The sequence below is a fragment of the Myxocyprinus asiaticus genome, chromosome 44 (genome assembly GCF_019703515.2).
Source record: "Myxocyprinus asiaticus isolate MX2 ecotype Aquarium Trade chromosome 44, UBuf_Myxa_2, whole genome shotgun sequence".
In the NCBI taxonomy this organism is placed as follows: Eukaryota; Metazoa; Chordata; class Actinopteri; order Cypriniformes; family Catostomidae; genus Myxocyprinus; species Myxocyprinus asiaticus.
The window spans coordinates 31,141,693-31,157,268 of record NC_059387.1 but is presented as its reverse complement, the minus strand read 5'-3'; the positions used below and the strand labels follow the sequence as shown (position 1 = coordinate 31,157,268).

The following is a 15,576-nucleotide window of genomic DNA, read 5'->3' as shown; positions in this document are numbered from 1 at the left end:
ATAATGTAATTAAGCAAAAGTCAAGTGAAGCCATGTTTTACGGTGATCTTAGCACGGGTTAGGAATGTTCTTACGTAAAATTGAAATGCCTAAAACCCCCTTAACCTAGGTAAAAACACAGCAACACGTGGCTTTGAGAGGCTTATTGCTTTTTTTATAAAACGGCAGCAACAGCAATACGACACAAGACACCAATGTTCAATAAAAAGCTACGTTCATTAATAATAATAATAGTTACAGTACAATAAACAGTTCTTTTGTAAGTAATGTAGTTCATTACCCGAAGGCTAAATCCACAGTAATATGTTTCCGTTTGAAAACTGTAATGTAATCAAAATACTAGAGAGCGTTTTCGAAAGTCTGTTTTTTTCGATGGAGGAAAACACCATTCTAGTGTTGAAGAGAGGCAGAATCGTAGCAAATAATCTAAGCGTTTTCAAACAAAAATGTATTAGTATGGACATGGCCTAACCAAAGGTTGTTTATGGCTGCATAGCATTAATATTGATACATTATATTGCCAAAAGTATTCGCTCACCCATCCAAATAATTGAATTCAGGTGTTCCAATCACTTCCATGGCCACAGGCGTATAAAATGAAGCACCTAGGCATGCAGACTGCTTCTACAAACATTTGTGAAAGAATGGGCTGCTCTCAGGAGCTCAGTGAATTCCAGCGTGGTACTGTGATAGGAAGCCACCTGTGCAACAAGTCCAGTCGTGAAATTTCCTCGCTACTAAATATTCCACAGTCAACTGTCAGTGGTGTTATAACAAATTGGAAGCGATTGGGAATGACAGCAACTCAGCCACGAAGTGGTAGGCCACGTAAAATGACAGAGCGGGGTCAGCGGATGCTGAGGCGCATAGTGCGCAGAGGTCGCCAACTTTCTGCAGAGTCAGTCGCTACAGACCTCCAAAGTTCATGTGGCCTTCAGATTAGCTCAAGATCAGTGCGTAGAGAGCTTCATGGAATGGGTTTCCATGGCCGAGCAGCTGCATCCAAGCCATACATCACCAAGTGCAATGCAAAGCGTCGGATGCAGTGGTGTAAAGCACGCCGCCACTGGACTCTAGAGCAGTGGAGACGCGTTCCCTGGAGTGACGAATCACGCTTCTCCATCTGGCAATCTGATGGACGAGTCTGGGTTTAGCGGTTGCCAGTAGAACGGTACTTGTCTGACTGCATTGTGCCAACTGTGAAGTTTGGTGGAGGGGGGATTATGGTGTGGGGTTGTTTTTCAGGAGCTGGGCTTGGCTCCTTAGTTCCAGTGAAAGGAACTCTGAATGCTTCAGCATACCAAGAGATTTTGGACAATTCCATGCTCCCAACTTTGTGGGAACAGTTTGGGGATGGCCCCTTCCTGTTCCAACATGACTGCACACCAGTGCACAAAGCAAGGTCCATAAAGACATGGATGAGCGAGTTTGGTGTGGAAGAACTTGACTGGCCTGCACAGAGTCCTGACCTCAACCCGATAGAGCACCTTTGGGATGAATTAGAGCGGAGACTGAGAGCCAGGCCTTCTCGTCCAACATCAGTGTCTGACCTCACAAATGCGCTTCTGGAAGAATGGTCAAAAATTCCCATAAACACACTCCTAAACCTTGTGGAAAACCTTCCCAGAAGAGTTGAAGCTGTTATAGCTGCAAAGGGTGGGCCGACATCATATTAAACCCTATGGATTAAGAATGGGATGTCACTTAAGTTCATATGCGTCTAAAGGCAGATGAGCGAATACTTTTGGCAATATAGTGTATGTGGTCACAGGTGTGCATTTATCAACATTTAATGGCTTTGGCTTAAAAAAATACCGTATATAAAAAGCCATGTCCACGCTAATATATTTTCGCTTGAAAGCAAAGATTTTCCTACGTTTAAACCTCTCATCCACACTAGAATGGCACTAGAATTTCGAAAATGCTCTCTAGGTCTGCATACTTTTGAAAGCTCTCTTTTTTTTCTTCAGTTTTCTAACATCATTGTTTTCCAAAGTACTGTATGCTGTAATAGATTTTCGAAAGTCTCAGTTTTCGGTGGAGGAGAATGCCGCTCTAATGTGGATGAGAGGCATAAATGAAGAAAATCGACGCATTTTCAAACAGAAAAGTATTAGCGTGTGGATATGACCTTAGTTTTTTTTTTCTGAAGCCAAAGCCATAAAATGTCGATAAATGCACGCCTGTGACCACATATTCTATATTAAAGTGTTGCTTTGCATAGCCTACAGTTAGGCCACATCCACACAACGTTTTCGATTTTACTAAGTTTACGCCTCTCACAGCATTTTCCTCCACCAGGAACGGACCTTTCTGTGACTTTTTCGAAAAAACTCTCTATTACCGCATACTTTGGAAAACGATATCATTACAAAACCGAAAATGGAGTTTTCAAACAAAAACGGATTATTGTGGACATTTTTTATTATTCACAATGTTAGTGGATTTCAAGAAAGAAAAAAATATAAATGGTACAAAAGCAGCAACCAGTATTCAAATGTAGATTATGTAAACTTGCCCATATTGTTTATGTTTTTTGTTTGCTTCTTTTCAGTTTGCTGCCTGGGTGGACGCCGTGGTGTTCGTCTTCAGCTTGGAGGATGAGATCAGCTTCCAGACGGTTTATAACTACTTCCTGCGTCTCTCCAGCTACAGGAACACAGCAGAGGTACCAATGGTGCTCGTGGGGACACAGGGTAAGTCATCATACCATCAGTGTCTCAGTTAATCTTCTACAATACCGCACGGGAAAGACAAAATTTGATGTGCACTTGTTTTCATTAAATCCGGTATAAAATTCTTGCACTTAGTCATAGGCTAATGGTGACAAAAATGATGCTTTCATTGTGTTTTACCAAAGCAGCTGACAAAGAAGTCTCATCTGCATTAAGCTATAAGACAAAGAGACCGTTCAGATGCATTACTCATTATAGAAATTACAAATGGAGACATGAGCGAGAAATAATCAGCAGTTTTTGGGTGAATGTCACGACCAAAAAATGTCAACCTCAAAATCAAAAGAAAAAAAAATATTTTGCATAGAAAGCAAATAAGGCCTATTTCTAGGACCATTGAGATTTTTTTGCAGTAATTTATTGCCATTTCATTTCTCACCATTTCTCAGTAGCCTACTGTAATGTTAAAAAATCTCATTGTCATTACTGTAATACAAAAACTATATATTTTATATTATTTAAATTGTAAAGTAAACTTGTAAAGTTCAATTGTAAGTACAGTATAGGGCTACATAGTGGTAGTATTTGTTGTACTGCCTTTAATTTATGGTGATTGTTATAATTAGAAAAAAAAAAAAAAAAAAAAAATATATATATATATATATATATATATATATATATATATATATATATATATATATATATATATTTATAAGAGTATATAAAAATATAAGAGACCACTGCAAAATTATCAGATTCTCTGGATTTTTACTATTTATAGGTATGTGTTTGAGTAAAATGAACATTTTTGTTTTATTCTATAAAGTACTGACAACATTTCAAATTCTAAATAAAAATATTGTCATTTAGAGAATTTATTTGCAGAAAATGTCAACTGGTCAAAATAACAAAAAAGATGCAGTGTTTTCAGACCTCGAATAATGCAAAGAAAACAAGTTCATATTCATTTTTAAACAACACAATACTAGTGTTTTAACTTAGGAAGAGTTCAGAAATCAATATTTGGTGGAATAACCCTGATTTTCAATCACAGATTTCATGCGTCTTGGCATGCTCTCTAGCAGTCTTTCACATTGCTGTTGGGTGACTTTATGCCACTCCTGGCGCAAAAATTCAAGCAGCTTGGCTTTGTTTGATGGCTTGTGGCCATCCATCTTCCTCTTGATCACATTCCAGAGGTTTTCAATGGGGTTCAGGTCTGGAGATTGGGCTGGACATGACAGGGTCTTGATCCGGTGGTCCTCCATCCACACCTTGATTGACCTGTCTGTGTGGCATGGAGCATTGCCCTGCTGGAAAAACCAATCCTCAGAGTTGGGGAACATTGTCAGAGCAGAAGGAAGCAAGTTCCCTCTTCCGGGATAACCTTGTACATGACTTAAATTCATGCGTCCTTCACAAAGACGAATCTGCCCGATTCCAGCCTTGCCGAAGCACCCACAGATCATCACCGATCCTCCACCACATTTCACATTGGGTGGGAGACACTGTGGCTTGTAGGCCTCTCCAGGTCTCTGTCTAATCATTAGATGACCAGGTGTTGCTGAAAAATTAATATGAACTTGTTTTCTTTGCATTATTCGAGGTCTGAAAACACTGCATCTTTTATTTTCTTTTTTTTTTTTTCTTTTTTTTTTGACCAGTTGTCTTTTTCTGCAAATAAATGCTCTAAATGACAATATTTTTATTTGGAATTTGGGAGAAATGTTGTCAGTACTTTATAGAATAAAACAAAAATGTTCATTTTACTCCAATACATACCTATAAATAGTAAATCCAGAGAAACTGTTAATTTTGCAGTGGTTTCTTATTTTTTTCCTGAGCTGTATATATATAGTGTCCAGACTTGTGGATCGAGAATGACATTTAGACTTTTTTTGAAAAAAAAAGGAGAAATGGCCAAATTGTTAATGGACCTAACAATAGGATTTATTTTTATTTCTACAAAATAAATATATATTTTTTTTATTTACTTATTTTTTTTATTTACTTATTATAATTATAATTCTTATAGAGCTTTGTAGGCTGTTATAATATTCACTTTTGCATTTATTGTTAATACTGTACAAAATATTAGTGACATTTAACTAACAAAGGTTTATTTAAAAGTATAGTTCAGCCAAAAATTATAATTCTCTAATCATTTTATCACCCTTATGTCATCTCAAACTCAAACTGGTCAGTGGCGCCATCTAGTGGTCTGATATTTCTCAGTAACAACCGCACATTTATGTATCAGACCACTCATTCGGGTATTGCGAGCCATGGTTCCTGCTTCTCTGATCGCTGTGCAATCTCTACAAGTAATCTAATCAAATATTTTCAAATCAATATTTCATGTGCATTTTTTTATTTATTTGGCAAGTAGTCTTGTAATAGGCTGAATAATGAGGAGTCAGATGGTCATTTTTACAAAGTAAACACCAACAGAACTCTGACGCAAACTGGAGTTGGATTTCAGCTGTTCAGCGATTTATTTCTTCTCACATAATTACATAATTTCAACGCAAATCAATGTTTCATGTCCATTTATTTGTTTATTTGGTTAGTAGCCATATATTAAGCAGGATAATGTACAGTCAGCCAGTTGTTATCACAAAATAATCCCCTTTAGGGTGAATCATGACCCCTCTGATTCGCGACGGGGTCCTGATCACACTGTCAGGGTTTATTTTGTGACAACAACCAGCTGACTGTACATTATCCCATATATAGATTACAGCAATCCTATGTGTCTTAGTTATGACATCACATGTCTCGCTGTTGTCTCCCTTCTTAGATGCCATCAGTGCTGCCAACCCCAGAGTGATAGATGACGCTCGAGCTCGCAAACTGTCCAATGACCTGAAACGCTCAACGTATTACGAGACGTGCTCCACCTACGGCCTTAACGTGGAGAGAGTCTTTCAAGATGGTGAGATGGCCTGATGTGATAGCAAGTGTCTTTTTAATACCACTTAAAGCCAATAAACTGAGGTTTGAGTTTAACATCCTGGTTTGCAGTTCTATCAAGACCTTTAGAGTTAAAAGCACTGTTAACGTAGTCTTGGATAGTCTTCTTTTTACTGGTAAACGTTCTTGGTAACACAAGCTCTGGTCCAAAACCAAGTGGGTTGTCTACCTAAATAGAATTTTAAGTTGTTCTAGGCTGTTTTGAAAGACTTAATGTTTTGGGTAACAAAGATTGTTTTTTTTTGACGGCATTTACGTACCATCTCAAAAACCAGTTTGAATATTAGTGGTACTCTGAGTTCACTAATACTGCTCTCTTTCGCCCACTGCCACCGTGTGCCTGAATGTACTGCCGAATAAGCTACAGAAATCTGCCCACGCATCTCTTTTGTGTCCCTATAGCCGCCTGCTAGAGGTAGAGTGCTATTGCCGCACCTAGAAATACATATTACATAACTATTCATCAATCAACAGCATTGTAATCAAGTATAGCTGCTCTATAAATCCTTTCTAGACTGCCTCCTGCGGTTGCATGGACTGCGATAATTTGAGCAGATTTATTACGCAGCAGTGTTGCAGTTTCCTTCAATATCATAGTTGTCAGGATGGATTTCTCTCAGTCCTGCGTTTACTGCCGAGGTGTCGAGGGTTACTGTTTTCTGCTGCTCGTAATTACCACCTTGGGCTCCATTTGAATAATTAAAAGACAGAAATGTGTTTGTTGTCTAGAGATGGAGCGAGTTCGGTTCTTGGAAAATGCAGACAGATTTAAGCATCATCTACTGTCTGAACCAAGATTTTGCAGCTTGTGCTTGTTTTTCGCTTGTCTATAGGATTAAAGTTATTTTTTCTCTCTCTTTTGCTTTTGCATTCTCTTTGTCGACTACTGTGAAATTAATGTGCAAAATGTTGAGTCATTTTTTTAATGACTGCAGACGCTGCTCTCCAAAGCTTCCAGTTTATTCCAGTAAATCTGCATTTCCTCTATGAAAAACACACAGCTGTAAAATAAAACGTGTGTCTGCATCATTAAAATCACAGTTAGAGCATTGCTGAAAAAACTGTCTGTCTATCTGTCTGTCTGTCTGTCTGCAGAATATATAATGCAAAATATATGACAATTTAAGTAATACATTTTTTAAATTAATTTCTCAATACATTTTTTTTCAATCAATTCTCCTTTGGCAAGTGTAGCAAAAAGTCAGTTTTGGACCCTGACGTATATCCATAGCAATCAATAGCCTAAAAATTACTTGCAATGTGTAATTTTTCGATTGCAGTTGCTCAGAAAGTGGTGGCGCTGAGGAAAAAACAGCAGCTTTCGATTGGCCCATGTAAATCTCTTCCCAACTCTCCCAGCCACTCATCTGTCCCGGCCGCATCTATCCCCTCTGTTCACCTTAATCAGGTGAGTCTGGGGCATTTCTGCTAATCTGAGGTCAGCCTATCATAGCTAAACCATTTCCTGAAGCTGCAAGTAAGTAAACTGCAAAGTAAATCTCAGAGAGCCTTGTTTTAGTAGACATGTTTAATGTTACACTTGAATTGCAGGGTAAGGAGTTAAGTGCCCAGTGATTGGTATCGCAGTATAGCTCACCTTTGTATCATTAGGCAAATCCTGTAACTTTTTTGTAAGCATGTGATTTAATACGGAGTCTTGATCTCTGTACTGCTCTATGGTTTTATTTCAAACACAGAACACTGTCACTTCTGTCTTTACTGGATTAAATGAGAATGTAGAAAATGTATTGCTTGTCAACTTCCAGTTTATTATAATGCTAATAATATTGTGTTCACTGTATCTCTCTTGTTCTCTTCTCCTGTTTCTCTTATCAATTTGCTTTTTTCCAATTCTTTTCTGCTTTCTATCTATCTATCTATCTATCTATCTATCTATCTACCATTCCTCCTCTTTCAGGCTGCTAATGGAGGAGGTGCTTTCAGCGACTACTCCTCCTCCGTTCCCTCCACCCCCAGCATAAGCCAGAGAGAGATGCGCATCGAGACAGTGGCTGCCTCCAACACTCCCACGCCCATCCGCAAACAGTCTAAACGGCGCTCCAACATCTTCACAGTAAGTATGAGGCAGCTAATGCAGAGCACCCCGCATTCCCACTACTGAGAGTGCTCGACTTCCCCTGACTGCAGACGATGGCCAATGAGCTAGAGAGAAGCCGTTTCCTAGGTCTGCAGTGAGTGGATCTGCCCTTAGGTCCCTTCGTCATCACCCCCTCAGGGCAGTGGAGGGCAAAGCCAGAGTGTGTAATGCCATCTCTGACCACAAGATGGAGGTATGGTGCTAAGTGTAACCAAATCCCTCCTGCCTCTGCTACCACAGAAGCGCATGACAACATGCTTTTTATAGCTAAATATTTCAGTAAATGCAGGGAAGCAAGAAATAAAACGATGATGGATGTTAAGAATAAGGAAAATGCTTCGATTTACATATAATTATTTTAGCGTTTTGATTTGTTTTGACTTCTTTTACAATACACTGTAAATTTCAAAGCTTTACATTGAGAGAAATTAGCTTTTTTTTATATCTCTGGATTTTAATAACCTACCTGCCCTCCACAATACATCTTTACGAAAAGATCTTGCTGATATCTTCCCCTATCCCTTCGTAATTTCACTGTGTCAATCAGCAAAATTCCCAAGCAAGCCCCACCCCCTTTTCTTCTTTAACAGACATTCACCTAGCGTGACTTTCCGGACACAGAGAGGCAGAGCCACACACAGTGTACTAGCAACACCGCCATTTCCAGTCTAACCAATCAAGATCCACCTTTGTACAGTCAGCCAATCTCCTTTAATCAGTTCACACCCATAACCAATCAAATTTTTCCCCACCCCCCCACTCCCCCTCTCCTCCAATCAGAAGGATCCCACAAGGTGATTGGCTGCAGCAGTAGCGGCTCTTGTGCTAGCTTGCCCTGTCCTTTCTCTTCCTCCCTCCCTGCTAGGTAGTGTCTAACCACGTCCACGCGAGACACGATGCTCTGCCAGTGCGCGTAACGGAGCCGAGGCACGCCACCTACCCCGTCTGGGTGCCCGAGTGGCAGAGCGAACGGGAGTTTCAACTCATGACCTTCTGAGGAGCCGGCAACCAGACTTACGGGTGGGAGGGGAGAATAGGAGGGGAGGGAGGGACAGTGGGAGGAGTCTGAAGAAAAGGGGCAGGGCCAAGGAGACTCCACGATGTTTTGAACGTCTCGGAACAGCTGGAGAGATGTGATGACCGATAACGCCTGGATCATTCACTAATTCCCCTGTCAACAACATGTCTAACCTGTCATCTCATTTGCAACTGGATCATTTTAGCCACTCCAAGCATGCTTAAAATGAGGAAAGACTTTGTTTTGTCTCACTAGCTGGTCGTCATAATATCTTATGTTATGAAATTCTCTTTTTGTTCCAAGTCAAGAGTGGCCTTATAATCATGCAGTCCTTTTCATCAAAGTGAAAGAGTAACTCTAAACTCGGTTACCATAGACTACACCATATAGCTCTTCAAAACAAAAATTGTAATATTCAAAGAGAAAAATTTCAAATTCAAATTTTAGTTGCCTATAAATTGATGTAAAACGGATTGAAAATGTCAAAATGTTAGAAAATTCAACTTATACTAGGATAGATCATAAAATATGGTTTATTTTAACTGCAGCCATATAACTTAATATAATTTTGTTACATAATGAAAATAACTCAATGTGCTTAAGCCATAAATTAAAGGGATCTCTCACCCAAAAATGACAAATTCTATCATCATATACTCACTCTCTTTTCATTCCAAACCCATTCCAAAGCTCTTTTTCAGCTTATCTATTACATACAATGAAAATAGATACATAGTCACCATTCACTTTCATTGTATGGAAAAGAGCAGCTTGGACATTCTGCTAGACAACTCCTTTTGTCTTCTCTGCTGGAAAGAAATTCGTACAGGTTTGGAATGACATGACATGAGAGTGCGTTGATGACAGAATTTTCATTTTTGGATGAACTATCCCATATTTTGTTAATAAAATAAAAAGAACTTGATTTAAAAAAAAAGACTAAAGACATTGCTCATGTAATGATTGAATAATATAAAAAGAACAGTTTGCCAATTTAGTAATATTTCCTTTCACCCCATAATTCACAACACTCGCCAGTGCCCTCATTTATTTCATTTCATAAGTGTGTGTCTTTGCCACTAGATGTCAGCAGAGGACAGGAAACCCAAGCACAGTGCTTCCATGGTATTTAAAAGAACCATTCAGATATCTTTGTCATTGGTCTGATGTGGCGTCTGTTCATTTTTTTCATTATATGAAAGCACAGGAAGACAGAAAAGGGTTTATGTTTTATTTCTCAACACATCATCACTTCTTCCACCTGTAAAAATCCTATTATCATTTAACATACCTACAATCATATCTACCATCACCTCTTATCTAGATGTATTATAATTTTTGGGGTCTATGGTCAATTTGTTGTCTTTTTTTTCTTTTTTTTCTCTACAACCTTCTATCCACGCACCGTGACCAAAGTGTTGAACTGTTTTTGTCGATATTTCCAGATTTGTTCTTCTGTTTCCAACCTGTCATCAACTAAAAGGGCTTTCCAGCTTCTGCTCAGTTAGATGAGCCCTTTGACGGTTGGTGGCACTTCTTTACCCCAGTTGCCCCCACATTGCATCGTAGGTATCACTATGGCTTTCTTGGACAATTGCACCCCCATGGCAGCCATGGTTTCGTTCTTATATGGACATTGGTTGGACAGAAAAAGAAAGTTTTCGAACTTTCGTTACATGAAAACATTGAACTGAATCATAATCAGTCACTTAATCGCTAAATGTTTGGCCTGAACTGAACAATCCTGGACGATAGCCATCGACTACGGCCCGTGACCCCCCCCCAAATTCAAAAATGTAATAAAAAACACCACAGGATGCTTTTTAACTCCTAACGGACTCGGATGAACTCTGACAGAACTACTCTGTCTTTTGTGGTAATCGTGAACACATGGAGGAGATTTGCCAAGATACTGTTTTTCATTTTTGTTTATTTCTTGATTTTTTTGGTTGTCCTTGTTTTGAGTTCTGTCTGAGACGAAATTGAGCGTAGGTGGGTGACAGTTTGTAGATAGTCACACTTGACGCTGAATGCAACAAATGGTGCTTAGTTAACTTCGTATACAGTACGTCTCAGTTTCGCCTTTATTAACAAGACTGCAGTTATGTTAACCACGTCAAACTCAAATGTGATGCTAGTCTAGGTCTCGATGCTGCATAAGTCGGCATAGCGTTGGATCCCTCAACCAAAAGATGTGAATCCGTACGGGTGACATAGCTTTTGCTTGTGTTGACCGATATGCTGACCACCAAAACTAACTGTGAACTAACATGATGTCATGTGAGACATCACATTATGTTATGACTCGTATATAAAGCTGCATGGTTTTGTTGATAGCAGTGTGACTGCGATGTCCAAGTGCCATTTGTGTGCGTTTGGTGTCAAGTTTGAAAATGCATTATGAAGGCCTTCATAAACGTAGAGAAGCGTAGGGACGTATCGAAAGTGTCGTATTCATGAAACGATAAAGAAATGACGTGTTGCACTGACTTGTATGAATGTAGTATCTATTTGTGACCCACTATTTTTTTTTTATTGTTTGCTTATTTTTTATTTCATGACAATGTGGTTAGATGAAACTGTTCCATGCATTGCACACTGTTTATTTTTATTTTTTATATCATTCAATAATGGACAAATATAGACTGCCATATATCTTGTATTGAATTTGATTTACAATGCTATAGAAAGTATATTCTATATATATATATATATATATATATATATATATATATATATATATATATATATATATATATATGAGATCTATGAAACAACGCCTCTTTAGTCAAATTCTCTCTTGTGGGAACTTCAATGTGTGGCTCTGCCTGTTGACTATTTCCACGTAAACCTGTGACTTGATTTGTATGGTGTCTGTATATATCAAAACGAAATAAACTGTTGAAAAATATACACCAGCCTAGTTTATTTGAGTAGATGGTATGTGAGCGAGCGCTTCATCCTGTTTTGTATGAGACCATGACGTTGTTTGTCAGGTATGAGTGCGTAGTCATGTTGTATTGTGCGTGTTTTTGGTTCAATTTTGGTTTCAATGTTGAAGTTTTATGAGAAAATGTGTTAACTCAAATATTTTTTTTGTTCCCTGACAGCATTTTCTAGCCTCTTTCTGAGGCAAAGACGTCTGAAAATCCAGAATTGAGATGTACAAATTAATTTCTGCTGTTTTTGCTTGTTTGAAGTGTTTGTGTGAAAATTTAACCCTAATCTGCATATTTTCTTCTGCACAAGTTTTTAGCAGATTTGCTCGTTTCAACAGGTGGAGGCCTGATGCTGTCGAATAGACATGGCGTAATAATTTCTCCAATTTTCCCCTCTAACTTGTCTCAACTTTCTTGCATTTGTTTATGAAGTTGTATATTTATTGTTTTTGAATTGTTTGAATTGTGTGCGCTGATGCTTCTGTGGTTGGTAAAGCCACAGGGAGGCGCCAAAGATCTGAAAAAGAGCTCTTGGGGGGTTTAGTTGTGTTTTGTTATTGGTCGAACTTGATATTATTCATTGTTGTTTTGTGCGTCTGTCTGGTCTGTTGTATATTTTGTGTGAATAGCTCTATCTATATATACTGCACGCTCAATGTGCTGCTGTATGTTTGCACTGTTCTGCTTGCGCGTTATTTGGGCCTCTCGAGAATTTTTATTTTCCGTTTTGCAATTTGTGTTGTCCCCCACAACATACCAACACACACATCACTGCACACACTCTAGAGTAAGGCACAACTCATACATACCCCCACCTCCATGGATGTTCATGGTTTGTTCCTCGTACTGACTGAGCGTCTTGTTTCTTTGCAGTCACGGAAAGCCAGTGAGCAGGCAAAGAGCACTGAGAGTAAAACTGACAGTATAGGCAGTGGAAGGGCCATACCCATCAAACAGGTACGTGGCCTCAGTTGTACTCTCATTTAATGAGGTAAGTACACTGCTTTAGGGCAAAAATGTTCACTGCTTAAAAGGATTAGTGAAATGTCAGGAACGTGTATAGGGATAGTGCGCCCAAAGATGAAAATTCGGTCATAATTCATGCTTTTCCAAACCTGTATGACTTTCTTTCTCCCGTGCAAAATGTTAAGCAGAACCTTAGCTTCGGTCAGCATTCACTTTTATTGCATCTTTTTTTTCAATCAGTGACAGTGAACGATGACTGAAGCTAACAATCTGCCTAACATCTCTTTCTCCTTTTGAAAGAAGGTCATACGGGTTTGGAACAACATGATGGTGAGTAAATGATAGTTCACCCCCCAAATGAAAATTCTATCTCTTTAAGAAGTTTTAGATTTTGTGATCAAATTGAACCTGATTGTTTGAGACCCAACTGTTTTAGGCTTTCTCAATCAGTTCCTCTGTACAGCAAGTAGATGTCAGTGTAACACAATGTTATTGGGGTTACATACAATTGTATTGTCTAACCTGTTGGATGTGGTGATGTCAGTTGGTATGCAGGATGTGGAAAGATATTCAAACACTAAATAGCACAATAATTTGGCAAAAAACAGAAATGGCTCAGATCTGTGTGTGGGTGTGGGTGTGGGTGTGGGTGTGGGTGTGGGTGGGTGGGTTTGGGTGGTTAACGTGGACATTTTTTTTAGGTTACAAACTGGTAATTACAAGGGTATTATTCTCCCCATAATTAAAATCGCTTAACATACTAAACATTGTTTTTTTTTTTGTTTTTTTTGTGAGGGTTAGGTTTAGGGGTAGAGTTATGGTGAGGGGACAGAATCTATAGTTCGTACAGTATAAAAATCATTATGTCTATGGAGAGACCTCATAAGGATAGTCACACCAACGTGTGTGTTTTGTGTGTGTTTGTGTGTGTGAATAAATTGCGACATCATAAATAGAAAGTTGTTATTCTGTTCTTTTCATGTTTAACATCCATAAGTTAACATGTTACAGTGGGGTAGTTTTTAATGCAGATATTGGATGTAATTTAAAATGAAAATTTGATGTTATTTATGTCGAGGAATTGTGCATTGATGCATTTCCTTGAATGAAAATGAGTGATCATGTAAAATAAAAAAGGAATTAAGCATTTTTTTGTAAGCAGAGCTATTGTGTAAAACCTTTTCCTTCCAAAAGAAAGTTTGCGACTGGCCGCACTTTACATTTCAAAATGTAAAATTGAGTGTCCATTTCTTTAATTATGATTTAGCCTAAGAATCAATGCATGTACTTTAGAGTTTAATTTCATTCCATTTTTAATTCCTTAAAATGTTTTAATAATAATACATTTCAATTTGTAGAAATGTACAGAAACTTTTTGGGAAACAAATTGTCTTTGTATATAATGTAAATATTTGTATATATGTAAATATATATAATATATATATTGTTCAAAGTTGAACACTTTTGGCACAATATCTTGTTGAATGTCAGAAAGAGCTATAGTTGGTTTAAAGGATTGATCTAGGTAATTAGGCATAGAACTTGATGCTGTAGTTGTGTATTTATATATTTTTTTGTAGAGTTGTTCATTGGAGTGCTTTTTTTTGAGCCTCTGATTTAATTTTCAAATTAACTCTAACCTTAGCCTTTAACCCCTGCCAGAGAGTAGCGCCATCACATTGAGCAGTCATCATCCCTATGACAAGAAAAACATGAAATCCCTGACCTAATAATTGTTTAATGCAATAGTTTACAAATTGTTCACAAAAATATAAAGTAATAAAAAACAATTGTTTACAAAAATGTGAGGACTTTAGAAATAGTTTATAAATGGTAATCTTAGAAATAGTTTACAGAAGTAATTTTGAAATAGTGGTTTACAAATAAAATGGCTTAGAAGTAGTTTACAAAAAGTACACAGAAGTAGTTGTAGTTTAAACTGTTTAGACAGAGTTTAAAAATAGTGTTTTGCAAATAAAGTGGCTTAATCTTTTTTTTTTTTTATAAAAGTAGTTTACAAATAAAGTAGCTTAAAAGAATTTCAAAGTATTTTACATACAGTGTTTTACAAATAATGTAGCTTAAAACAGTTTATAAAAGTAGTTGTAGTTTAAACTGTATTGACATAGTTAAAAAATAGTGTTTTGTAATTAAAGTAACTTAGAAATAGTTTACAAATAGTGGCTTACACATAAAATAGCTTAGAAATAGTTGTAAACAATTTACAAATAGTTTTCAAAAGGAGTTTAGGCATAGTTTACAAATAGTAGTTTGCGAATAAAGTTAAAAATAGTGTAAAAGGGTTGTTTATGGCTAAATTAATTTTTTTGATTTGAAGCGTATAATTCAATGTAGCCATTATATAATGTAGGTATGATTTGTATGAGTCAAGACAATAATTTTATGTTAAACTGTACATCTAAAGTAAACTGCTCTAAATCCAATGATAAAAGTTTTTCTTTGAACTCCAAGTATATCAAGTATACATGGATCATACCATTACATTGAAAGGGAAGACTTGCCCTTTTCAGAGTTAGCACATCACACGTCTATATCCTCTGTCAACCTCCTTTACCTCCATTGTACATCAATTACACTCTAGCTTTCAAGATTATCCCTTTAAGAGCAGTCACTGTAATCTGTTTGTCTGTAGTGTAGAGACACAGAGGGAGAAAGGAAGAGAGGGGGGATGCTGGCTATGGTGGGATACCTTTCAATGGAGCTGATTGCCCGGCCAGTCAAATGCACAGTCAGGAAGATCAAAGTGCCATGGGAGTATAATTGCCTCCCACTGTGCAAATTACACACTGTGGACCCCCCATACCCCTCCCAGTCAGTAAAAATGGTAAATAAGGGCAACAAAAGCACTGATAGCTCAGGAGTGACACAGTGACTGTCAACACAAGG

The 15,576-nt window shown here is 37.8% G+C and overlaps 1 protein-coding gene across 2 annotated transcripts in view; it reads left to right on the top strand.

Moving 5' to 3' along the window:
* Positions 1–15,576, top strand: part of agap3 (ArfGAP with GTPase domain, ankyrin repeat and PH domain 3) — a 224,973-nt gene that overhangs the window by 122,032 nt on the left and 87,365 nt on the right. For both annotated transcript variants that reach the window (XM_051686602.1, XM_051686601.1), the window contains exons 5-9: positions 2,555–2,696; positions 5,476–5,610; positions 6,929–7,056; positions 7,567–7,722; positions 12,577–12,660. In XM_051686602.1, coding sequence (XP_051542562.1) covers positions 2,555–2,696; positions 5,476–5,610; positions 6,929–7,056; positions 7,567–7,722; positions 12,577–12,660 — 645 coding nt within the window. The remainder of the gene's footprint in view (positions 1–2,554; positions 2,697–5,475; positions 5,611–6,928; positions 7,057–7,566; positions 7,723–12,576; positions 12,661–15,576) is intronic.